The sequence below is a fragment of the Notolepis coatsorum genome (assembly GCF_963971535.1).
Source record: "Notolepis coatsorum genome assembly, chromosome: 13".
NCBI lineage: Eukaryota > Metazoa > Chordata > Actinopteri > Aulopiformes > Paralepididae > Notolepis > Notolepis coatsorum.
The window spans coordinates 34051889-34078831 of NC_140177.1; the positions used below are offsets into that span (position 1 = coordinate 34051889).

The following is a 26943-nucleotide window of genomic DNA, read 5'->3' on the forward strand; positions in this document are numbered from 1 at the left end:
CGGCCCGCAAAAGATTACATGATAATAAAAAATTAAAAAAAAAAAAAAAAAAAAAAATTGACTTTTTTCTTTTCATGTCAACGTTCACACGCACAATATACGCTTACCTAGGATTTGACTTGATTCAACAACAAAGCAGTCGGGGCAATGGCAAGCCGAAAACGGTCGAAAGTGTGGTTATTTGAAGTTTGGATTTTTTTTTTCACAACTGAGGTAGGTAGATTACATTTTTAGAGACTAAAGTACAGAAAAAAGGTACTGTTGGGTACCGGTATCAATTCACAGGTACCGGTACCGTATCGGTTAAAATGTGAACGGTACCCATCCCTACTGAACACACAACTGCAGGGCAAGGGCATTTTTGCTCATGAAATGCATAGCCATGTGAAAGCCTTCATGACAAAGTTGCAATTAATTTCAAGGCAACTAGGCAGCAACAATCTCGAACACATGAAAACCCTGAAAGAAGTCAAACCATCAGCTGATCACCGGCACAGGTACTCATCCATGTTGGGAGCACTGCATGATGAATTTTCAAGGCGTTTAAGATTTCAAAAAGGTTGAGGATGAAATGCAGCTGGTTTCCTCTCCCTTTACCTGCAGTGTTGATAGTTGTTCAGCTTGAACTCATTGACCTGCAGTCTGATTCACTACTGAAAGAGCACTTTAAGTCAGCATCACTGCTAGAGTTCTACTCTGCTCTCAAGGAGGAGAACTTTCCAAACATGAGACGACATGCTCAGAAGATGTTGGTTCACTTTGGATCCACCTACATATGTGAACAGACATTCTCAGTCATGACGTTTACCAAATCCAGGTACAGATCCTCTCTCACTGATGAACATCTGTCAGCTGTGCTTCGCATCTCCACCTCAGACATTCAACCAGACTTTGATGGACCTGTTAAAGCTCAAAGGAGACTGGATTTCTCACACTGAATGAAAAAAAAGAACTGAAGAACACTAAAATGTGGGAATATAACAAGTGAAATGGGACACTTGATCCTTTTCTTTTTTTCTGCACAGTAAAAAAAAAAGAACTGAAGAACACTAAAATGTGGAAATATAACAAGTGAAATGGGACACATTATATATATTTTTTTGCACAGTTCTGAAAACATTAAATGTTTAATATAGGCATGTAAAGTCAAAAAGGCTACAAAACTGGGACACTTTTCTTTATGTAGCCGGTGTGATCTTGTCTGCGTTGTGTTTTTAGTCGATTCGACCCCTGTTAAGGGATCGCCCTGAGTGGGAGTTGAACCCCGGACGCCCGCGTCGCGGGCGGCATCACAGACCACTAAGCAAGAAGTGAATTCACTTCTTGCTTCCGGGTCTGGATGCCTCTGGGGAGTGAGTTTTACTTGCAGTACCGCTTAACGTTCACAGCCACTTCACGACTTGTACCTCGTGACTGTGGATAGACTGCGGTACCTCCGTTACACTCACCCCCCTAAACTCACTCCACCCAGGGCATCCGGGTCACGGCACCACATGTAGCCGGTGTGATCTTGTCTGCGTTGTGTTTTTAGTCGATTCGACCCCTGTTAAGGGATCGCCCTGAGTGGGAGTTGAACCCTGGACGCCCGCGTTGCGGGCGGCATCACAGACCACTAAGCAAGAAGTGAATTCACTTCTTGCTTCCGGGTCTGGATGCCTCTGGGGAGTGAGTTTTACTTGCAGTACCGCTTAACGTCCACAGCCACTTCACGACTTGTACCTTGTGACTGTGGATAGACTGCGGTACCTCCGTTACATTTACACAGTTCAGTTACATGTCTTGTTTATTTTGATGTCTTTAGAAAGCTAAGAAAATCCTTGTTTCAATAGTATATGAAACTCAAAATGCCCTTTCTTATTAATGCGACTGAAAATGAGTTAAATGTTTCACATTTTGTTTATCATTTTGGAAATTCTATTTGAATAAATGATATTTTTGAAAGCTAACCTCACCTTTTAATTGCCAAATAACATACACTCTTACCAGCGGTCAAAACAATGCCATTTACTGCTTTTTATATAGAAATAAAATTTATATTATGCATAATTGAGTTCGGAATTTTGGCCCGGCCCTCCAAAATATTTTCAGTTGCTCATTTGGCGCCCTGGGAAAAATAATTGCCCACTTGCAATGGGCCTGGTCTACAAGATACACTACACCACACAGGTACCCATGTACATGTCGAAATACTTCCCAAAGGTCAGTGAATACCACGCCCACAACACCAGAGGGAGTTCCACAAATCATGTGCAACCCAGATTCGGCACAAACAAGGGACTAAACACATTTAGCAATTATGCCACAACAATGTGGAACGCTCTACCCACAGCCGTAAAAAGATGTGAATCCTTACACACATTCAAAACCGCTCTTAAAGAGCACCTACGGGAGGCTGCAATTCGAAACTGGCCACCGTAAATGTCCAAACCCCCCCCCACCTAATAGACCGTCTCCTCCCAATCATATGTATATATTCTCTGTTAGCATCTATGGGTAACAGTACTGTATATTTGCATATAGTATGTCACAAATGTAACAGTACTATATACCTGCATGTCATGTATGTCCCTATGCCATAAATGTCATGTATGTTGTGCATGTCATAAATGTCACTATGAATTGAAAATGGGGGACCCTGATGTAAACAAGACAAACGTCTTTCTCTGGTCTGCACCCCCTTAACGATTGTGTGTATTGACCCGTACTGTATTGTACCCATTCTGCAATTTGTTAAATAAAGTTTTCATTCATTCATCCGAGGTCATGACAGACTGTATGGATAACGTATTAGGTCTGTTTATTTGGTCCGTGTCTTACAGCTCTAGGCTCGCTAAATTAGTTCATTCAGAAACAGCTCTAGGCTCGCTAAATTAGCTCATTCAGAAACGGCTCTAGGCTCGCTAAATTAACTCAATTCAGAAACAGCTATAGGCTCGCTAAATTAGCTCATTCAGAAATGGCTCTAGGCTCGCTAAATTAACTCATTCATAAACAGCTCTAGGCTCGCTAAATTAACTCATTCATAAACAGCTCTAGGCTCGCTAAATTAGCTCATTCAGAAACAGCTCTAGGCTGGCTAAATTAGCTCAGCCATAGACTCATACCACTCAATGAGGAGCTAGCTAAGGTGAGGCGCATGTTCAGTCAGACCCATCCCCCTGATAGACGACAAATAGGCAGTCAGTCCTTCATGCCAGTAGCAATCGGGCTCCACAACCGTGGGCACGGACTGCTGCCAATTTCAGGAAAACTAACGGCTGGTGAATTTGAGAACTGTTGGGACTTCTTAATAATAAACACTGTTAGGACTATCTGAATCCAGAGGTTCCCGGTTCGATTCCCGCTCCTCCCGGGCAGCATATAGTCCTTGAGAAAGACACTTAACCTCTTAAACCCGAGCAGTCCGGTACTAGATTGATAACACGCCATAAATTCATCAATATAGAACGTATTAATTAATGTTGCGTTTATTCATCAAATGTAGCCAAGAGTAAAGACCCTAACCCTGTCAAAACAGCAGTCAAAGTGTATATTTTCAGCACGTTTGTTTACCAATGATTTTAAGTGTTAGTGAAATATGAGTATATAGAAATCTCAGCGCATCGAGTCGGAAAAAGGCACTTATTGATGCGAGGACTTGGCACAACCTAACTTGAGTGTAGTCTTTTGAGAGAAGAGAACCAGGACTTTAAAAAAAAAGAAAAAAAAAGCGACACTTGCCCCGTCAATCATCTGACTTCTAGCGTGAAGCTTTTTCTTCGAATTTATTTTCGGGATATTTTACGGGTGGAACAAACCTGAATGTGACTGCCATAAAATAGAACACAGTTGTCACTTTCACATATAGTTTTGGTGGACTCGGTGCGGTTCTGGTGGTGATCTCAGGAAGGTGCTCAGTGGTAATTCTTCATGTCTGGTACATTTTAGCATGGTGTTATTCAGTAAAAAAAAAAACATTATATTCTCCTTTGGTTCATTACAATTTACTCAAGCCTAGTAACAGACAATATTTCTAACACTGGGAATACATAACCCCTAATTGCTCCTGATGAGCAGGTTGGCACCTTGCATGGTTGCCTCCGCCGTCGGTGTGAATGGGTAAAAATGTGAGGAACAAAATCGTAAAGCGCTTTGGATAAAAGCGCTATATAAATGCAGCCATTTACCATTTAGTAAGGTACATAGTAAAAAGACAGTAACAGTATTTTTTTGTGTGTTTTTAGTCAATGGTGGACAATTGGCTGGGTTTCAGCTGTCCTGACTGTGGTGGTTTCAGGTGTGTCCTGACTGTGATGGTTTCAGGTGTCTGTCCTGACTGTGATGGTTTCAGGTGTCTGTCCCGACTGTGGTGGTTTCAGCTGTCCTGACTGATTGTTTCAGGTGTGTGTCCTGACTGTGATGGTTTCAGGTGTCTGTCCTGACTGTGGTGGTTTCAGCTGTCCTGACTGTGGTGGTTTCAGCTGTCCTGACTGTGGTGGTTTCAGCTGTCCTGACTGTGATGGTTTCATCCTGACTGTGGTGGTTTCAGGTGTCTGTCCTGACTGAGATGGTTTCAGGTGTCTGTCCTGACTGTGATGGTTTCAGATGTCTGTCCTGACTGTGGTGGTTTCAGTTGTCCTGACTGAGATAGTTTCAGTTGTCCTGACTGATGGTTTCAGCTGTCCTGACTGAGATAGTTTCAGCTGTCCTGACTGATGGTTTCAGCTGTCCTGACTGATGGTTTCAGCTGTCCTGACTGATGGTTTCAGCTGTCCTGACTGATGGTTTCAGCTGTCCTGACTGATGGTTTCAGCTGTCCTGACTGTGATGGTTTCAGGTGTCTGTCCTGACTGATGGTTTCAGCTGTCCTGACTGATGGTTTCAGCTGTCCTGACTGATAGTTTCAGCTGTCCTGACTGTGATGGTTTCAGCTGTCCTGACTGTGATGGTTTCAGATGTCCTGACTGTGATAGTTTTAGCTGTCCTGACTGTGGTGGTTTCAGCTGTCCTGACTGTGATAGTTTTAGCTGTCCTGACTGATGGGTTCAGCTGTCCTGACTGTGATAGTTTCAGCTGTCCTGACTGTGATGGTTTCAGGTGTCGGTCCTGACTGTGGTGGTTTCAGGTGTCCTGACTGTGATGGTTTCAGCTGTCCTGACTGATAGTTTCAGCTGTCCTGACTGTGATGGTTTCAGCTGTCCTGACTGTGATGGTTTCAGCTGTCCTGACTGTGATGGTTTCAGCTGTCCTGACTGTGATAGTTTTAGCTGTCCTGACTGTGGTGGTTTCAGCTGTCCTGACTGTGATAGTTTTAGCTGTCCTGACTGATGGGTTCAGCTGTCCTGACTGTGATAGTTTCAGCTGTCCTGACTGTGATGGTTTCAGCTGTCCTGACTGATGGTTTCAGCTGTCCTGACTGTGATAGTTTCAGGTGTCGGTCCTGACTGTGGTGGTTTCAGGTGTCCTGACTGTGGTGGTTTCAGCTGTCCTGACTGTGGTGGTTTCAGCTGTCCCGACTGTGATGGTTTCAGCTTTCCTGACTGTGATGGTTTCAGCTGTAGAGAATAGCCTGCTTTGTTTAGATGTGTTAAATAACAGAGAGACACAGGGTTGGTTTCCTAGGCGAATATCATGATTCACTTTTATTAAAAGCATCATAGCTACAATTCATCATACATGATGTCTCCAAAAAAAACAAAAAAAAGACACACCAAAAAAAATTAAAATTAAAACAAAAGAGAAAAAAACAAAAACATTTCCATGGTATGTCTGTAAACTTCAAGGCTAGATAGTTTCTGAGGTAATGTTCTTCAGCTTGCTGGCTACAAGTAACAAAAAGTCCTTTTTTTTTCTCAAGAAGTAGCTAGTTATAAAGGTACCTGATTACTTAAACTCTCAACACCAGTGCATCAACAGGAACAGAGTGAGACAATTGATTGCAGTACTTTTTCATCATAATCATTTACAGTTAATAGTTCCGCTTCTATTCATACGACACTTGTGGTTATTCATAATGTATTGTGTGTGTGTGTGTGTTGGGATAGCGATGTTGGAACATTCAAAAGCTGCCTTGGTTATTGCTGTCTCAGCATTAGAGTGAAAGAGAGAGAAAGAGAGAGAGAGAGAGAGAGAGAGAGAGAGAGAGAGAGAGAGAGAGAGAGAGAGAGAGAGAGAGAGAGAGAGATAGAGATAGGGGGGTAGAGGGAGGGAGGGGTGCATTACAGCAACATTCCACACAGCTCCAGCATAGAGCTAGACGTTCCATAGCAGAACCTGAACTTCTGGCCAATGGAACACTAGGAGTCACGACCAATCTATGGGTCACAGTTCTATATAGAACCGTGCAGAGCTTTCATTTTCTGTGATGCAGCCACACCTCCCTCCCTCCCTCCCTCCCTCCCTCCCTCTCGGTCTGCTGGGCTGGCTGTGTTCATTAAACCTGGACAAAACAATATAAATATTTGAATCCAGCAGGAGGAGCGCTGGATTCCAGGCAGTTCAGCGGCTCCTGTGGAAAGTCTCAGGGTAGCAGACGAACCAAGCGCTCCTCACCTTTATCAGGAAATATTCTAAACGCAATTGTGGTTCTAGAGTCGTACATTAATACAGTGAATGTGTACATGTATAACTGTCCAAAGGTACATATATATAAATATATACGTTTGTGGTGGTTGTGTCCAGGCTTGGCATCAGTGTGTGTGACTAGAGGAACAGTCTTGAGAGACACGTGGTCGAGGAGGGGGGCAGCACTGGGGGGGGTGGAGCTACACTAATGTCACCATGACAACACAACGAAACAGGAAGTAGTAGTGGGGAATACAAAATAAAAAAGAAACTACCTGAAACATCACATTCCCGAGTCACCGCCCGCTCCGATGACACTCTGCTCCGTCTGGCTGCTGATTAGGTCAGGCCTGGGAGGGAGGAGACCCAGCCCGCCTGCCACACCCCCCAGACCAGACCGGGATCAAACACACCCAGAGAGAGGAGCGGAGTTTGAAGGAGGTAACGGTGAGACTCAGGTCTGCCTGTGAACAGTGTGGGACTGGTGCATGCACACACACACACACAAACACACACACAGGGTACAGTCATTGGGATGAGTCCCATATACTAAAACAGTCATCAGGGGGATGGGGGTTAGTGTGTGTGTGTGTAGGGATTGAGGGACAGTGTGTGTGTGTGTGTGTGTGTGTGGCATAAGAATGTGTGCATATCATAGTGAAAGCGTGCATTGCAGTCAGTGTTTGTGTATGCGTGTGTGGTCAATGGGTGTGTGTGTGTGTGCGCGCGCGTGCATATGTGTGTACGTGTGTGGTCAGTGTGTGACAGTAGTTGTGTCAGTCTAACCAGGCTCTGATATGTGAGGACTACGCAACGCTGCTCTGAGACAGAACAGCCAGAAAAACTCCATTACCCAGCGTCCTTTGCAGCAGCGTCGCCAGACAGACAGACAGACAGACAGACGGCGTAACGCGGTTAGAATGTTAGAATCACACTGGAGTTTACTCTTCCTTTTTTTTCTTTTCTTCTTTTTTTCTCAAACAAGATGCTACCGACGTCGTCGTGACAACGGTCCGCAGAGGAAGGAAGGAGAGATCAAATAAACAACAAAAAAAAGAAATGAAAGCAGCAACGATAGAACTATTGGAACCTTGTAGAGTCCTATATGAGGGCTGCGCTTACAGTATACACAGTCCTACTAAATATAAACAGTCTGTAGACCACCTTCCCTGACTACACTACTGCCCAGAGAGAGAGAGAGAGAGAGAGACTTGACTTACACACACACCTCTCTCCTCTCTGAGGCAAAGTAAATATACCTGGCCAAAATAATCCATGAAACAAAAAAAATCATCATCATCATCATCAAAGAAAAAAAGAAAAAGAAAACAGGCTTCATAATAATAATGTTTGGATATTTCTGGTGGAGCGGGGGTGTAAACGTGACGGTGGAGAGAGAGAGAGAGAGAGAGAGATATAGAGAGGGGGAGGGGTTATGGAAATGTCCAAGGCCAGTCAGTTCTTGCGTGCTTGTTTTTGTGTCACTTCTCCTTCTCTGGCTCCTTCTCTGGCGCCTCCTCCCCCTCCTCCCCCCCCCCTCCCATCGGTGACTCCTCCACCACTCCTCCCACATCCTCCATCTCCTCTCTTCCTCTCCCCTCTCTCTCCTCAGCCAAGTCACTGTCGTCTCCCCCCTGCACATCCTCTACCGCTGCTGCTCCCTCCTCCTCCTCCCGCTCCTCCTCCTTCTCTTCCTCCTCCTCCTCCTCTTCCTCCTCCTCCTCCTCCTCCTCCCTGAGGGGGTGTATGGCTCCTCCCCCCAGGGCTCCCACCATGGCGCTCTGCAGGTCAGCCATGGTGGAGGCGCTGGGGAAGCCAGTCAGACTCAGACCCCCGAGGCCAGCAGGGAGGAACATGGAGGGGTAGAAGAGGCCCGGGGCCATGGTAGAGAGCAGGAAGGGGTTAAAGGTCATGCCCGCTGCGGCCAGGAGGGCGGCGGTGTCGCCGTTGACGGACACGTCGCTCGACGAGTCGGGAGCCGGGAGGAGCTGAGAGGCGCCGTCGTCCTCCCTCTCCGCTTTCCTCCTCTTGGCCCGCCTCCCCCCCTCCTCGCCGTCCCCCCTCCTCTTCGGCGTCTCCTCGCCGTCAGTCATGCCGTTGCCCGTCGCCCCGGAAACCGCGGCGGCTGAAGCGGCGGCGGCCACCGCTAGGTTGCCGCCGAACAGGCTCCCCAGGCCACCCAGGCCGCCCAGGCCGCCCAGGCTGAACATGTTGGGCAGGCCGGCCATGTTGGGCAGACCGCCCATCCCGGGGATCATCAGGGGCAGCATGGAGGCGGCCGCTGCGTTGGCAGCCGCCTGCTTGGGGTCGGCCGGGGGGAAGGCCATCAGCCCGGCCGCCAGCTGCAGAGACTGGAGACTCTGCAGAGACGACAGGTCCATCCCTCCGAAGAGACCGTTCAGGAGCAGAGGGTTGATCCCGCCTGAGGAGCAGATGCATGTTTAAATATCACACAACACAAATGCTAAATGGCTGCATTTATATAACAGCTTTTATCCAAAGCGCTTTACAATTTGTTCCTCACATTTTACCCATTCACTCACACACTCACATCGACGGCGGAGGCGCCCATGCAAGGTGCCAACCTGCTCATCGGGAGCAATTATGGGTTAAGCATCTTGCTAAAAGGACACTTCGACACGCTGCCCATAAGGAGTGGGAATCGAACCGGGATTACCAGATGACTGCTCTACCTCCTGAGCCACTGTCACCCCGACAACATCATACGTCTTGTGGTCCAATAACAATGGCTTGAATCTGACACTTAGAGACACCCTTCTCTGTCCACAAGAGAGCTGGATCCCCTTTGAATGTAGTGTAGTAGTATAGTAGTAGTATAGTAGTACCTGTACTTGAAGCAGCTGCTAGTGTGGCCTGGGTTAGTACTAGGTGTAGTAGTATAGTAGTAGTATAGTTTAGGGGTGGGAATCGCCAGAGACCTCACGATACGATACTATCGCGATACTTGCGTCACGATACGATAGTATCGCGATACTAAATACATCGCGATACGCTGAGTATTGCGAGAATTTCTTTTTTTATCAAATTTTATTTATTACCTTTTTTCAACTGCAAAGTAAAACTTTGTCAACATGTTTTTTTTTTGATCCACTTTTTCTCCCATTTTCTATATTTTCTCCCATCCCAATTTCGTATCATCCAATTCAACCCTCCCCTGTCACGGAAGCTGTTTCTTGCCTCCCACAAGCCGGCTGCAATGTGGACTAAGTCATACATAGCACAAGTCCCCTCCGGTACTTGAGGTAACAGCAGTCGCATCTTTTCACCTGCGCAGCTCGATCGCTCAGTGGCGAGGAGTAACGCGCGGGAGGCTCACGCTGCCCCCGACACTTCCTGATTCTACTGCGCAGGCGCACCAACTGTAGGAGTCGCTGTCCACAACGCCCGATCCCCACCCATCAGTTTCCCACCACCTAATACGGCCAGTGTGTATTAGTACGGACGACCAGCTAAACTGAAAGCAAATGTGGAGCGCTGGGCTCGAACTGACGAGCCCAGCGTCTCCAGCATTTTGTGGCGAGCGCCTTGCCCACTACGCCATGTAGCCGCCCAACTTTGTCAACATGTTTTATCTAATAAAATAAAGTTCAGTCTGTTCATCTCACTTCAATCATTTTTATTGCAGAACATGGTATTTTCTCAAGCAGACAGATGTAAACACTGTAATCTGTGTTGCATGTACCTGACAAACTGAACTGTTTGTCAGGTACTACAGTCATATTCCAACTTAACTGAATGCACATGTGTGTGTGTGTGTGGACTACTGTACTATTACAAGTATTGAAATGAACAATGCAACTTCCTTTTTTATGAATAATTAAATATCGATACTTGGCGTCCCTGTATCGATACAGTATCGCCACGCAAAGTATCGCGATACTACTACGTATCGATTTCCCCCCCACCCCTAGTATAGTTGTACCTATACATGAAGCAGCTGCTAGTGTGGCCTGGGTTAGTATAGGCGTAGTAGTATAGTAGTAGTAGTATAGTAGGGGTATAGTATTACATATACATGAAGCAGCTGCTAGTGTGGCCTGGGTTAGTATAGGCGTAGTAGTATAGTAGTAGTAGTAGTAGTATAGTAGGGTTATAGTATTACCTATACCTGAAGCAGCTGCTAGTGTGGCCTGGGTTAGTATAGGTGTAGTAGATTAGTAGTAGTATAGGTGTAGTAGTATAGTAGTAGTATAGTATTACCTATACCGGAAGCAGCTGCAAGTGTGGCCTGAGCAGCCTGGGCTGCTGCCGCTGCTTGAGCGGCTGCCGTTGCCTTGGCGATCTCAGACTTGGGCCGTCGCCCCCGACGACGAACCCCCTCCTCTCTCACCACCGGGCCCGTCAGCAGGCGGTCAAACATGGCCTCCGGGAGGAAACCCTGGGGGAGGGGATGGAGACAGTTAGAGGCTACAGGAACAGAGAACAGCCACTCCACTGGTTCCCATCTGCTAAGTGGGCGTGGCCATCACCAACACCGTGACATCACAGACACGGCTTGTGAGATACGGTCCAATATTTACCTTGGTTTATATGGTAAAGAAAGACTAGGCAACCATTTCCAGGGTTCCCACAGACCTTGCAAAATGAAATTAAAGGACTTTCAAGTACTTTTCCAAGCACTATTTTTCATTTTAAAAGGGCATTTAAAAGGATCCGATTCACTTTTAAATGCCGTTTTTTTTATAGAAAAAAAAAATCAGATCCAATATTTATGGCTTAAAACCAATTTCCGACAATTAGTTACACTTAAATAAAATGTCTTGATTCATAACAATTTTATCATGGATGAACAAAACTTTCAATACAAATGGTTGATTTGAATTTCAAGGACTTTTTAACCCATTCTCCGCCACCACTTTGATTCATCCTAAACCATCCTCTGCCAGCGCTATAAGTCTATGGAGATGTTCACCTTCTTTACAGGGCTATAACTTTTTAAATTGTATTGCTAAATTGACATTACTATGGCCCATTCAACATCAATTATCTATCGTTCAGGATGTAGGAACGTTTTACTTTTTCATTCACACATTCATACTAAAATACCGTCCAGAGTATAAATATGTTTTTATCGTTTTCTGCTGTATTTCATAGAACGTGAGTTATAGCCATAAATGCATATATTAGATCATCAAATGCCGTTTGACACCGATCAACGTTATATTAAAAATTTCAATTGTACAAGGTCCTAAACGTCATGACTCATCATCTGCTGGTGACCGGAGGGGGAGGGGGGGGGGTCGTTTATAATGCAATGACCGACGTTAAATGATTCATGTAGTATGGGTGATATATAGATCAGAACAGTTTGTATGGATAATAATAATCAAAAACTCACGGCAGCTTCCTCGTAGCGGGAGCATGTCTAATTGTCTATGTTCCCCGGGTCCTATGTTCCCCGGGTTCTATGTTCCCCGCTTTGATTGATTGATAGAAAATTTTAGACCACCAGCCCTGATTCCAAACTCTAACCTTAACCAGTTCGAACGAGGGCCTAAGCTTAACCGTTCGAAACAAGGCGGACATTAATAATTAATAAAATAATAAAAATTTATAAAAATGTTAATCTATTAATCAATCAATCAATCAATAGTATAATACTATATACGTCCAAATAATGTTGTTTATTGAGTTATGGCAACGGACGATATCCAGTGTGTCAAGATGGAGTCCCACGAGCGACAGCGAGTGGCCGGACGGAATAGTGTGCGGACCAAGCATTTCCGGTCACTTCCGGTTTTGGCAACTCGCCGATCGGCCACCAGGTGGCGGTATTGAAGCGTTGGAGTGTTGAGCGGAGATCTACAGCACCAGTCAAGACTCCGTGGGTGAAATGTGAATACCATGACGAAAATTTGAAATATTGATCTCAATGACGTCGTAATCAGTCATTGGCAGACAACGCATGGCGGAGAATGACGTGTTAATCAGTCATTGGCGGGAGGGCACCGTGTTAAGAAATTGGCTGTTTTCAAGGAATTCCAGGACTAGATTTCGTTTTTGTAAAAAATCAAGCACTTCAAGGACCTTGTGCGAACCTTGCATTTCTGACCATTGGAGAATGATAAGCATGGTAAAGAAATCTCCAAACCACGAGGAACACCGTAGAGTGTTTTGGTGTCAAATACTTTGAGATTTCTGTAAGAATTGCATTTTCTGCCAGTTGGATGACGAGCACTACTATTCTGGAAATTGCTGGGAAGTTTGTGGTTTCAGTGATGATCCCAGAGGTCACTTTCTTATAACGAGGTCAAGTTTTAGAAAACGGTCTCGCCACAATGAAACGGCTACTATGGGGACTAACACCATCACACATGAATACAGTCGGGCTGGTCGGGTCAGAGGCTCAGCTTTCCAGTCAGACCCAAGGCCCCGGCATGCAGACATATTCAAATGTTTCAAGAACATTTCTAATGGCTGCTAAAAGACTGCATGGTTTCTGCACATTTCTGGTCATTAGCACAACGTGGGTGCGGTGTGGGTGCTCCGGCCGAGTGTTTAGAACGGGGATCAAAGGAAAAATATCAAAGGATCAAAACCCGAGAAAAGTTGGGTTTGGTGCTCAACGGTTGGCGACGAAACCCGACTTTTCTCGGGTTTGGCGGGCAAAGAGTTAAGGTAAAAAGAAAAACAAAACAAAAAGCTAATTTGAATCAATATGTAATTCCTACAAATGAATTACATATGGACAGAAATGTGGGTATTCTAACCAGGATTACGGTCTTTTCTTACAACCTGGTCATTTTCAGCCATAATAAGTTATTTTACTGTGTAATATATCTTAGCTTGTTATAGTTTAAAGATTTGAATTTTTGGCACTTTTTACAGCTTTATTAGTTTTGGATAGACCCGGCAGAAAGGAAAGTTGGGGGAAGATGTGGGGGAAGACGTGCAGCATAGGTCTCCGGGCTGGAGTTGAACCCAGGACGGCTGCGTTACTGCGAGTGCAGTTACGTGGTGCGCCACCCTGGTGCCCCAGCTTGTTATAGTTAAAGATAATAGAGAATAGGGGGAGAAATATCTTTATTGGCTACTCACAGACTGCTTGACAATGTCTGTCCAATCAGGAGAGATGGAAAACTCAGGGTTCTCCAATAGCCACCTGGGAAGCTCCTTCATTGGTGGAGCCATAGCCCCTCCCATCTGCAAGAAAGGAAGCAAAAATATGACATTAGGTTATGTATTAACACTTTGGTCGCCAGGCTTATACTCACAATAAACCATCCCACGCCAGCTCTATGTCTATGGAGAAGTTCCCCTTCTTTGCAGGGCTATAACTTTTTAAATTGTATTGCTAAATTGACATTACTATGGCCCATTCAACGTCAAGTATCTATTGTTCAGGGTGTAGCAACGTTATACTTTTTCATTCACATATTCATACTAAAATACAGTCTAAAGTATAAGTATGTTTTTATCGTTTTCTGCAGCATTCTCCAGAACGTGATTTATAGCCCTAAATGCATTATATTGATGATCAAATACAGTTTGATAGCGATCTGCGCGAGATAAAATTTTTCAAATGGACGTGCTTCTAGAAGTTACTACTTATCATCTGATGTTGACCGGATGGGGGGGGGGGGTCGTTTATAATTCCGTGGCCAACGTTAGATGATTCATCTAGTGTGGGCAATATGATCATCAGAGCAGTTTATATCGAACACGTTAAAAAAAACGCTGAATCTCACCGTAGCTTCCTCGTAGCGTTGGGCGATGAGCGTGGAGCAGAAATATTCCTATTATGGGATGTAGAAATATGCGATCCATCTCCAGGTTGTATAATAGTATATACGTCCAAATCATGTTGTTTATCGAGTTATTGGTAACGGATTGCTATCCATTGTGTCTAGCTCGAGTCCTGGGACTATTAGCGAGTGATCGGACTGAATTGGAATGAGCACCAGCTTCTGTTTCCTGTTTCCGGTTTGGGCGATCCGCCGATCGGCCACCAGATGGCGCTCTTGAACCGTTGGAGAGTTGAGAGGGGATCAACAGTAGATCTCAAGTCTCCGGGGGAGAAATATGATTGCGATCACAGATTTTTTAAATATTGATCTCAAAGACGTGGTACGGCGTCTTTGGCAGAATGAGCATGGCGTCTTTGGCGACCAAAGTGTTAATATTCATTTTCTCTATATGATAACCATGTAGCAATAGTAATAGTAGTAGTATAGTAGTGTAGTAATATTAGTATAGTAGTAGTGGTAGTATAGTAGTAGTAGTACAGTACTGTAGTAGCATATTAGTAGTATAGTAATAGTAGTAGTAGTATAGTATAGTAATAGTAGCATAGTAGTAGTAGTGTAGTAATATAGTAGTATTTCTGGTATTACCTTGCGTCCGTTGCGTATGTTGACAACAGGAACTCTCTCGTCTCCAGTCAGAGTGTTGATGTCTATCTTGTTAGGGTTTCTGCAGCGATGACGCTTCTGTTTAGGCTTAGAGAACTGAGACAGCAGCACATCCTCGCTCTTCTGCAGAGACACAGACATACAGTCAGTACACTGGTGTGTGTGTGCAGTCATATCCACACCGTGTGTGTGTTCTTACTGGTGTGTGTGCAGTCATATCCATGCTGTGTGTGTGTTCTTACTGGTGTGTGTGTGTGCAGTCATATCCACACCGTGTGTGTTCTTACTGGTGTGTGTGTGCAGTCATATCCACACCGTGTGTGTTCTTACTGGTGTGTGTGTGCAGTCATATCCACACCGTGTGTGTTCTTACTGGTGTGTGTGTGCAGTCATATCCACACCGTGTGTGTTCTTACTGGTGTGTGTGTGTGTGTGTGTGTGTGCAGTCATATCCATGCCGTGTGTGTGTTCTTACTGGTGTGTGTGTGTGCAGTCATATCCATGCTGTGTGTGTGTTCTTACTGGTGTGTGTGTGCAGTCATATCCATGCTGTGTGTGTTCTTACTGGTGTGTGTGTGCAGTCATATCCATGCCGTGTGTGTTCTTACTGGTGTGTGTGTGTGCAGTCATATCCACGCCGTGTGTGTGTTCTTACTGGTGTGTGTGTGTGCAGTCATATCCACGCCGTGTGTGTGTTCTTACTGGTGTGTGTGTGTGCAGTCATATCCATGCTGTGTGTGTGTTCTTACTGGTGTGTGTGTGTGCAGTCATATCCATGCTGTGTGTGTGTTCTTACTGGTGTGTATGCAGTCATATCCATGCTGTGTGTGTGTGTTCTTACTGGTGTGTATGCGGTCATATCCATGGTGTGTGTGTGTGTGTGTGTTCTTACTGGTGTGTATGCGGTCATATCCATGGTGTGTGTGTGTGTGTGTTCTTACTGGTGTGTATGCGGCCATATCCATGCTGTGTGCGTGATCTCACTGGTGTGTATGCGGTCATATCCATGGTGTGTGTGTGTGATCTTACTGGTGTGTATGCGGTCATATCCATGGTGTGTGTGTGTGTCTGTGATCTTACTGGTGTGTATGCGGTCATATCCATGGTGTGTGTGTGTGTGTGTGTGTGTGTTCTTACTGGTGTGTATGCGGTCATATCCATGGTGTGTGTGTGTGTGTGTGTGTGTGTGTGTGTGTGTGTTCTTACTGGTGTGTATGCGGTCATATCCATGGTGTGTGTGTGTGTGTGATCTTACTGGTGTGTATGCGGTCATATCCATGGTGTGTGTGTGTGTTTCAAGTTTCAAGTTCAAGTTTCTTTAATAGTTGTCATACAGAAGTACAGAATACTTTTATACAAAATGCTTCTTACTGTTACGCTCCAGAGACTGTGCAAGACAAGATAAGTATGAAATAAAATAACATAGTATAGCATGTAAATTAGAAGTAAAAAAATGAGGTCACAGTGTTCAGTATAGACATATGTACAATGTTGGATGCAGAATAGACGTAACTAAGTTACCATATAATATACAATATACTATGCAGTGTACTAATATACAATACTATATAGTGCAAGGCGTGTGTGTGTGTGTGTGTGTGTGTGTGTGATCTTACTGGTGTGTATGCAGTCATATCCATGGTGTGTGTGTGTGTGTGTGATCTTACTGGTGTGTATGCGGTCATATCCATGGTGTGTGTGTGTGTGTGTGTGTGTGTGTGTGTGTGTGTGTGTGTGTGTGTGTGTGTGTGTGTGTGTGTGTGTGATCTTACTGGTGTGTATGCAGTCATATCCATGGTGTGTGTGTGTGTGTGTGATCTTACTGGTGTGTATGCGGTCATATCCATGGTGTAGGTGGGATGCTGCCTCAGCCAGTCTCTCAGCTCCTTGTTGGAACCGGCTGCAGCCGCCTCTCCCTCCTCCAGACCTCCAGAGGCAGGGGGCCGGGTGCTGGGGCTCGGTGCAGGCACGCTGAGGGGTCTCTGGGCACGAGGAGCAGCCTGCACAGCCTCCCCGCCTGGAGCTTTGGTCCCTTCAGAGTCATCCTGGGAGAGATGGAGAGAGAAAAAAAGAGTTAGGGAGGGAGAGAGAGAGAGATGGAGAGAAAGAACGGGTTAGGGAGGGGGAGAGAGAGAGATGGAGAGAAAAAATGGTTAGGGAGGGGGAGAGAGAGAGATGGAGAGAAAGAAAGGCTTAGGGAGGGAGAGAGAGAGATGGAGAGAAAGAAAGGGTTAGGGGAGAGAGAGAGAGGTGGAGAGAAAGAAAGGGTTAGGGAGGGGGAGAGAGAGAGATGGAGAGAAAGAAAGGGTTAGGGAGGGAGAGAGAGAGATGGAGAAAGAAAGGGTTAGGGAGGAAGAGAGATGGAGGGAGAGAGAGAAATAAAGGGTTAGGGAGGGAGAGAGATGAGAGAAAGAACGGGTTAGGGAGGGAGAGAGAGAGAGAACGAAAGGGTTAGGGAGGGAGAGAGATAGATGGAGGGAGAGAGAGAAATAAAGGGTTAGGGAGGGAGAGAGATGAGGGAGGGAGAGAAAGGGAGAGAAAGAAAGGGTTAGGGAGGGAGAGATGAGGGAGGGAGAGAGAAAGATGGAGAGAAAGAAAGGGTTAGGGAGGGAGAGAGAGACGAGGGAGGGAGAGAGGAAGAGAAATAAAGGGTTAGGGAGGGAGAGAGACAAGGGAGGGAGAGAAATAAAGGGTTAGGGAGGGAGAGAGAGACGAGGGAGGGAGAGAAATAAAGGGTTAGGGAGGGAGAGAGAGATGGCGGGAGAGAGAGACAGAGGGGGAGATAAATATGCTAATATAACTAAGGGTGACCTTTAACCCCTGGGAAGAATTAGCCCATATGCACTAATAATATAATATAATATGCACTAATAAACTAAGCCTATAGGTCAAAGTTAGCACCAAGAAGAGCCACCAATTAGCCCAGGATTACCAAGGTACCCTGACCGTAGAAACAGGACTAGAAACACACTCACCGTTCCTCTCTTGTTCATAAACAGCAGCTCCAGACCCTCCACATTTTTCCTGCGACCCCTCCTCCTCCTCATGATGGGCAGGTCCGGCTCCACCATTGAGCCGTTGGCTCTGTGTCCAGGGGGCGGGGCCTGCTGCAGCAGCTCCATCTGGGCTTTGAGGGAGGGGCTCGTCACCAAGGAGCTGGGGAAACCGGCCAATGAGGAAGAGGCCTTATGGTGGTGGTGGTGGTGGTGGATACCCTGAGAGACCAGAAATCAATCATTCATACACTGACTGATTAGAAATCAGTACTGACAGACAGACATGTAACCTTAGTGAGGTCTATAGCCTGGCTCTGGGCTGACAGACAGACATGTAACCTTAGTGAGGTCTATAGCCTGGCTCTGGGCTGACAGACAGACATGTAACCTTAGTGAGGTCTATAGCCTGGCTCTGGGCTGACAGACAGACATGTAACCTTAGTGAGGTCTATAGCCTGGCTCTGGGCTGACAGACAGACATGTAACCTTAGTGAGGTCTATAGCCTGGCTCTGGCTCTGGGCTGACAGACAGATATCTAACCTTAGTGAGGTCTATAGCCTGGCTCTGGGCCTCGGAGGCAGCGTGGCTCTCTCTGAGCTGAGCGACCATATCCATCAGGTTCCGCCGTTTAGCGGCTCTCTCCGCCTCGATCTCCACCTTCCTCCTCCTCCTCCTCCGCTGGCGAGGAGCCGACAGGCTCAGAGGGTCATCCTGGAGGAAGAGCCACACAGGTGTTAGTGAGGTGCTAGAGGGCAGTCTGTCCAACAGTGTTTCACCTGCTACATCAGCTCCTTCTATCCCACAATGCATTGAGCAATGGCCATTTTATAATGACCCATCACTAATCCCAACATTTATCACCGTTTTATAATGACCCATCACTAATCCCAACATTTATCACCGTTTTATAATGACCCATCACTAATCCCAACATTTATCACCGTTTTATAATGACCCATCACTAATCCCAACATTTTATAATGACCCATCACTAATCCCAACATTTATCACAGTTTTATAATCACCTACTGTATCACTAATCCCAACATTTACCATCATTTTATAATGACCCATCACTAATCCTAACATTTACCATAGTTCTAGTGACCTATCACTAATCCCAACGTTTACCATCATTTTATAATGACCCATCACTAATCCCAACATTTACCATAGTTCTAGTGACCTATCACTAATCCCAACATTTACCATCATTTTATAATGACCCATCACTAATCCCAACATTTACCATAGTTCTAGTGACCTATCACTAATCCCAACATTTACCATCATTTTATAATGACCCATCACTAATCCCAACATTTACCATAGTTCTAGTGACCTATCACTAATCCCAACGTTTATCACCGTTTTATAATGACCCATCACTAATCCCAAAGGTTACTAATCCCAACAGTGATGTATGTGTGTGTGAACTCACGTTAACCTGAGGTGACAGTGTTAGATCTTCACTGCCGCTGTAGGACGCGTGACCTGCAGCGATCGGCAGCTCAGCTAAACTCCGCCTCTGCAGTGGGTTCTCGGTCACCATGGTTACGGTGGCGGCGGATGCCGTGGGTCCGTATCCCGGCAACAGGTTGCTGGGGAAGTCGAAGAGGTGTCGCCGGTTGACTGGCCACTTGCCCTTCAAGACGGTCTCACAAATATTATCCATCCTGTTAATCATTAACCGATCCTAAAGAGAGAGAGAGAGACAGAGAGAGAGAGCGAGAGTCAGTATGTGGCGGTCTGGGTGGGTTCTGGATCCCCTCAGTAAGACCCGTCTTGGTTCCCATCCTCCCGTTTGTACTTCCGTCTATCCATCCATCCATCCCCATCAATATATCAACCTACCCATCCATGTCCTTACCTTGGGCCAGAATGAATATGTGTAGGTCCTGTCCTGTAGGGTCTGCAGAGTAGAAGGTTCTGGGAGGTCGTCAGGACAGAAGCCATCTCTGGTCTCCTCTCTGGCCGACGTACTCAGAGACGCAATGCTCTCCTCGTCAAAGTTCTTGTGCTCAGAGGCTGCACTCACTACAGAGAGAAAGACGGAGAGATCAGAGGAATCACTTTCAGTTTCAACACTGCTGCAGGCCTTTTAAGCGTTAAGGGTTTGTTCTTCAGACATCTCTCCCACGGTGCAATCTGTCACCACTTTACTGGAGCTCTGGGAAATAAAACACTTAAAAACGGACTCGAGTTCCACACTGGAACGGATCCAGAAGAGGTGTGTCTTGGCAGGGACCCTCTGAGACTCATGGAGGCGTCTCAACAGAGGACTGAGAACAAGGTCAGACATTTGTAGCACCCTGGAAGCAAGTAGGGGTTCAATCAATGCCTTGCTCATGGACACTTTGCCAGGGATGGACCCATTGGGTGTTAGAGGTATTGAACCTGTGAACCCTCTGGTTAAAGGCTGGTCTCTCTAAAGACCATCTAGACCAGGGGTCGGCAATTACGTTTGGCCTCGGGCCAAATGTTTTCCAAGCCATTGTATGGCGGGCCAGAACCAAAAACAATGGCTAATTTAATATATTGATAGTGAATTTTTTTTAACTCTGTGACAGACCACCTTATGACTAAGACATACATTTGTGGCAGAGGCAGAGAATGGATCAAAATAAACTAGCTGCATAGGTGGCATGATAAACTGTAAATGGCATACATGTTTGCACTGAACATTATACCTTTGACTTTTTGCACTGGACTATTGAGAACCAATTTTCCATTGGTTCTCCCAGTCCACGTGACCATTTCTAGCATTTCCATTGGCTATAGTGACAGACATAGATACATGATAAATAGATAGATACCGTACTTTATTTTTATTTTTTTTATCCTTTATTTATCCAGGAATGTCCCATTGAGATACAATATCTCTTCTTCCAGGGAGTCCTGACCACAGCGGATTAGATGCAGTCCAGAAAAAACAACCAATCTAGATATTTCAAGATTCTATGCTTTATATCCGCGCAATCTCAGAGATGCACTAAATTTTGAGATGACAATTGATTCCGATACAATAAAGCGAGTATTTATCACAAACGGATCCAAATATATTTAATGTTTTACAAAACATGTCTAGTGTTGCGCCCGGCTTTAGAGGGTTAAAAGCCAAATTGTATTTTTTATTTAGTTAATAAATGTCTTGTTGTAATTCCTTATATACCTAATGTAGCGCGTCTTCTTGAAGCGGATTCAGCATTTTTTTCTCCGATTTGATTTCAGTTTAATTGCATCGTTACTGTTCAAATGTGTGGTGCTGTCAGTCATATAAGTAAAGATAAAGTTTAAATTACTTACTGAACTGGTGTTTTAATTTCATACCACACAGCTTGTTTGTTATTTCAGTGCCAGGCGCTGTCCAGTGTCCACTGACTTTTTTTCATGTTGAGCAAGTGCTACATTGCACCTCGCTGCCTACCTGTTATTCACTCTCAACATGGATAAAACAAAGTATAATAATCATTCTTTCATTCAAAAACGAGTATATTTGTTTTTGGCGCCCATGTGTTGAACGCCAAAAATGAGTATATTAGTTTTATGTTTGATTTTTTTTTATTATACTACTACCGGTAGATAGTCCCCCGGACCTTCTGTATGGATTTTGTAACACTGTGATGACGATCGAATCCCGATAGGTGGCAGTCTCGCCTACCCTTTTAGTAAAACATTTTGCTAGGATGGCGGCTTTTTGTCTCGCCAGGAAGCGTGAATACTTTCCCTAAGCCAGTTGTACTTCCGCGTTCGGTTTGCGCGATCTGATTGGCCAATGACCTTTCTCTCAGCGCCCAATCGCGTTACTCCTAACAATCGCGCCTAGCTTTCAGTTCCACAGCCCAAGTCCTTCAGTCCGACATCACATCAATATAAATAACGTATTGTTTTCATCTCTCTATATTAACGTAACTAGCTATTCATATCAATCGAAATAACGTATTGTATTGTTTTCATCTCTCTATATTAACATGATTCCATCAACACAACATAAATGTTCAAAACACAACTTCATTATTGCTCATCTCTGCAAACACCGGCTCAGTGGCCTCGTGGGTAGAGTGTCCGCCCTGAGTTCGGGAGGCTGGGAGTTCAAGCCCCGGCCGAGTCATACCAAATACTATTTAAAAAATGGTACCAATAGCCTCCCTGCTTGACACTCAGCATCAAGGGTTCGTTTGGGGGGGGGAAGTCCTTGCAACATACTAGCGTCATGTCCAAGGGGTGTACTTGTACATCAAGCTGCCTCACGCTACGGAAACAGGAGATAGGCTCCTGCCCCATGTGCCGTTACGGCTCGAGAACCATTGGTTCTCAAAGGCAACTTCTGCAAACGCGGCTTCATTATTGCTTATCTCTGCTCTGTTTATGTTGGGTGGACGAGCAGTGAGTTTTAATATTGAGCACGGCATAAGAAGTAGGTAATATGCTCTTGCGCGTGACGCGACTTTGGGCTTCATTATTCAGCCACAGGCAGGAGTTTTTAGATCACAGGCTGGTCATGCATAATCTCGCCCACCAGACTCTTCTACCGAATTGACTAGGTCATGCAAGACAATCAATAGATTACATTTTCTGTAGGCCTAACACTCACCTACTCATTCTGTTGTGACACAACATGACATGTTAGGGTTGTCACCTTCCGTGATCATGTTTGAACCAATGTGTAAAAAATCTGTTTTAGATTAGGCTGTAAAAATCTGTTCTATAGGCTATAGGTTTATAGATTACAAAATACATGTCCAACTCCAAATCTCACCGCCGGGCCAAGCCTCACAAAAGACGCAATATCTCTCTCCCTAGAAAATTAGCAGGGATTTTTGGGAAATGGCCACTCTTTAGCCTGGGATTGTGCAGGAATGGATGCATGTAGAAACAAACGGTTTGTTCCCTGTTGGGAGTATAAATATAAGCATTTCAAATGAGCCATAGTATGTCTCCATAGCTATAATAGAGAATATGAAGAATATGAAACGCTGGCGCCAGGGATTAGAGATGGGAAAACAGTGTGGTGGTCAATGAGACTCCACCTACCCTCTGGTTAAAGGCTGGTCTCTCTAAAGACCATCTATACTCTACCTACCCTCAGCCTGAGAAGACTTCTCCGACTTGTCATCTTCGTCCATCCTCTCCTCTTCCTCCTCCTCTCTGGTCCTCTCCGTCCCTGCCGACTTGGGAGATTTAGGGGTAGCGGGGAGGCTCCCTCTCCCCTTCTCCTCCTCCTCCTTCTCCTCCTCATCCTTCTCCTCCTCTGTGGTGGGCTGGGGAGGCGGTGGTTTAGGAGAGGGCTTCTCCCTCTGCTCCTCGACGGAGGAGTCGACGGGAGCACAGCTCTCCTCCTCTTGGTCGTTTTCCGGTTTAGGACTCCTCTCTCCTCCACTAGAGTCAGTCTTCTCCTCCTTCACCTCCTCCTGTTGGTCTCCTTTAGTCTGGGCCTCCTCCTCTTTTTTCACCTCCTCCTTGGGAGAGGCAGCAGCCTTCTCCTCCTCCTCCTCTGCCTCCCTCCCCTCAGCAATGTCCGCCTTGGTGCATGGAATGTCTTTGTCATCCTTCTCTTCTTCCTCCTCCTCCCCCCCTTTCTCCTTCTTTACTTCCTTCCCCTGCTCCTCCTCCTCGTCCTCTCTCTTCACCTCCTTCTTCCCTTCTCCCTCCTCCTCTTCTTTCACCGCTATGACAGCAGCGGCGACGCTGGCCAGCTCTGTGGAGGAGAGGAGGGAAGCGGGGGCCCCGTCCACCAGCCCTGGGCCGGCTTTGGTGCTCTCCCCCTGGGCGGCGGGCGCGGCACTGACCCCTCTCTGGCCGATGAAACGGTGGTGGGACTCCAGGAAGGCCAGGGTGGGGTCGTTGAGGATGTGGTAGTCCGTCCGGCTCACGCCGTGCTTGGAGGCGCCCAGCAGGAGGTCCCGGTCGTGGCGCCCGCACTCCCACCACTCGGGGAGGTCGGGGGAGGCCTGGCAGAGGAGGAGGCGCTCGGCGATGAGCGGGTGGGGGAGGACCTGCTCCCGGATGCGACGCAGGAGCTCGATGCGGTAGAGCGTCCGGGACGCCCGCTCCTCTGTGATTGGGTCGATGATCAGGGTGGGGTCTGGTAGTTCTGCTGGGGAGAGGGAGAGAGAGAGAGACAGACAGTGAGTGTGTTTCTAGCTAGCAAATAGTGAGTGTGTTTCTAGCTAGCTAACAGTGAGTGTGTTTCTACCTAGCTAACAGTTAGTGTGTTTCTAGCTAGCTAACAGTGAGTGTGTTTCTAGCTAGCTAACAGTGAGTGTGTTTCTACCTAGCTAACAGTAAGTGTGTTTCTACCTAGCTAACAGTTAGTGTGTTTCTAGCTAGCTAACAGTGAGGTGTTTCTAGCTAGCTAACAGTGAGTGTGTTTCTACCTAGCTAACAGTAAGTGTGTTTCTACCTAGCTAACAGTTAGTGTGTTTCTAGCTAGCTAACAGTAAGTGTGTTTCTACCTAGCTAACAGTTAGTGTGTTTCTAGCTAGCTAACAGTGAGTGTGTTTCTAGCTAGATAACAGTGAGTGTGTTTCTAGCTAGCTAACAGTGAGTGTGTTTCTAGCTAGATAACAGTGAGTGTGTTTCTAGCTAGATAACAGTGAGTGTGTTTCTAGCTAGATAACAGTGAGTGTGTTTCTAGCTAGCTAACAGTGAGTGTGTTTCTAGCTAGATAACAGTGAGTGTGTTTCTAGCTAGCTAACAGTGAGTGTGTTTCTAGCTAGCCAATAGTGAGTGTGTTTCTAGCTAGATAACAGTGAGTGTGTTTCTAGCTAGCTAACAGTGAGTGTGTTTCTAGCTAGATAACAGTTAGTGTGTTTCTAGCTAGCTAACAGTGAGTGTGTTTCTAGCTAGATAACAGTGAGTGTGTTTCTAGCTAGCTAACAGTGAGTGTGTTTCTAGCTAGATAACAGTGAGTGTGTTTCTAGCTAGCTAACAGTGAGTGTGTTTCTAGCTAGCCAATAGTGAGTGTGTTTCTAGCTAGATAACAGTGAGTGTGTTTCTAGCTAGCTAACAGTGAGTGTGTTTCTAGCTAGCCAATAGTGAGTGTGTTTCTAGCTAGCCAATAGTGAGTGTGTTTCTAGCTAGCCAATAGTGAGTGTGTTTCTAGCTAGCTAACAGTGAGTGTGTTTCTACCTAGCTAACAGTGAGTGTGTTTCTACCTAGCTAACAGTGAGTGTGTTTCTACCTAGCCAACAGTGAGTGTTTCTACCTAGCCAACAGTGAGTGTGTTTCTAGCTAGCCAATAGTGAGTGTGTTTCTAGCTAGCTAACAGTGAGTGTGTTTCTACCTAGCTAACAGTGAGTGTGTTTATACCTAGCCAACAGTGAGTGTTTCTACCTAGCCAACAGTGAGTGTGTTTCTAGCTAGCCAACAGTGAGTGTTTCTACCTAGCTAACAGTGAGTGTGTTTCTACCTAGCCAATAGTGAGTGTGTTTCTACCTAGCCAACAGTGAGTGTGTTTCTACCTAGCCAACAGTGAGTGTGTTTCTACCTAGCTAACAGTGAGTGTGTTTCTAGCTAGCCAACAGTGAGTGTTTCTACCTAGCTAACAGTGAGTGTGTTTCTACCTAGCCAACAGTGAGTGTGTTTCTAGCTAGCCAACAGTGAGTGTTTCTACCTAGCTAACAGTGAGTGTGTTTCTACCTAGCCAACAGTGAGTGTGTTTCTACCTAGCCAACAGTGTGTGTGTTTCTACCTAGTTGGACAAGGATAGGGGTGTCCATGTGTGTGTGTGTGTGTGTGTGTGTGAGCTCTCACCTGTGTCACTCTTCACCTGCATGCGACAGACTCGTTTGCACATGGCGATGAAGGAGTAATAGTACTTCTCCAGGCTCTCGTCAGTCTTCTTGTCCAGCCTGGCGAAGGCTCTGAACTGCGTCCAGTCAAACTTCAGCCGCTCTGTGTCGTAGACCACGCCAAACGTGGAGACCACCCGGTAGAAGTCTGCCTCCTCGCGCCGAGTCCATCTGAGGGAGGAGGAGGAAACATATCATCACTAGAGTCTTTGATGGAAACCTTCACTTAAAGGACGTGCCCCACACTGTAATCATAATAATCACAACTACCCACCTCATACTATAGTCTACACATATAACTCTGAATGATAGCACGTACAATAGTGCTGTATATACCGTATACACATTCATATATTTATAATTACTGCATATATATATCCATATCTGTCTGAATATACCTGCATACAATCCTTCTATATACCTACTTATACACATGCATATAACCCATATAAGTCTGTATGATAGCATTTACAATAGCGCTGTATATACTGTATATATATATTTATTCTTACCATATATATATATACTAGTGCTGTCAGGCGATTAAAAAAATTTATCTAATTAATTACAGGATTTGTAATTAATTAATCTAATTAATCGCATTTTAATCGCATAACCATTTTATGCCTGATATTCTATATTCTATAATCATATTTCAAATTGCATGTGTCCGGATGGCAGAATTCAGTACTGTATCTACAAAACCTTCTGTTTAATCATCTTCCATCTATTAATTTGCTTAGATTTTTCAGGTCTGGTCAATTTGAGCATGGTGTTATTCACAGTCAAAGATAAAAAAAATTTATTGATATTCTCATTTGGTTCATTACAATTTACTCAAAATAACATTTTCATTCAATCAATCACAGCGCAGATTGATTGATTGAATGAAAATGTCATCAACAGATTGCAGAATGGGTACAATACAGTACGACTCAATACACACAATTGTTAAGGGGATGCAGACCAGAGAAAGACTTTCGTCTTGTTTACATCAGGGTCCCCCATTTTCAATTCATCATGAATTGTAAGTAAGGGTGCAACTTGCACCGTGCAATCCATTCTTTGTGGATCTAGCCCACAGTATTTCTGACACTGGGAATACATTCCCTGAGATTCATAGATGTCCCTAGAATCAGATACCAAGAACATGCAAATGGAACATATTAAAAAAAATATCTGTAAATGTGTATTCTACAATCTTCTGGAATGAATGATACAAAAAAAAAATTATAAAA

At 45.3% G+C, this 26943-nt stretch overlaps 1 protein-coding gene across 1 annotated transcript in view; it reads right to left on the reverse strand.

The window, feature by feature from the left end:
- Window positions 1-6826: 6826 nt before the first annotated feature.
- Window positions 6827-26943, reverse strand: part of chd7 (chromodomain helicase DNA binding protein 7) — a gene marked incomplete at its 3' end in the record, with an annotated part of 231082 nt that continues 210965 nt past the window's right edge. The window contains exons 31-42 of the mRNA XM_084327629.1: window positions 25668-25876; window positions 22996-24009; window positions 19783-19949; window positions 19354-19608; window positions 18453-18623; window positions 17891-18130; window positions 16739-16960; window positions 14898-15038; window positions 13603-13707; window positions 10765-10942; window positions 8165-8965; window positions 6827-6918 (exon numbers count right to left, since the gene is read on the reverse strand). Of these exons, the coding sequence (XP_084183755.1) occupies window positions 6827-6918; window positions 8165-8965; window positions 10765-10942; window positions 13603-13707; window positions 14898-15038; window positions 16739-16960; window positions 17891-18130; window positions 18453-18623; window positions 19354-19608; window positions 19783-19949; window positions 22996-24009; window positions 25668-25876 (3595 nt within the window). The remainder of the gene's footprint in view (window positions 6919-8164; window positions 8966-10764; window positions 10943-13602; window positions 13708-14897; window positions 15039-16738; window positions 16961-17890; window positions 18131-18452; window positions 18624-19353; window positions 19609-19782; window positions 19950-22995; window positions 24010-25667; window positions 25877-26943) is intronic.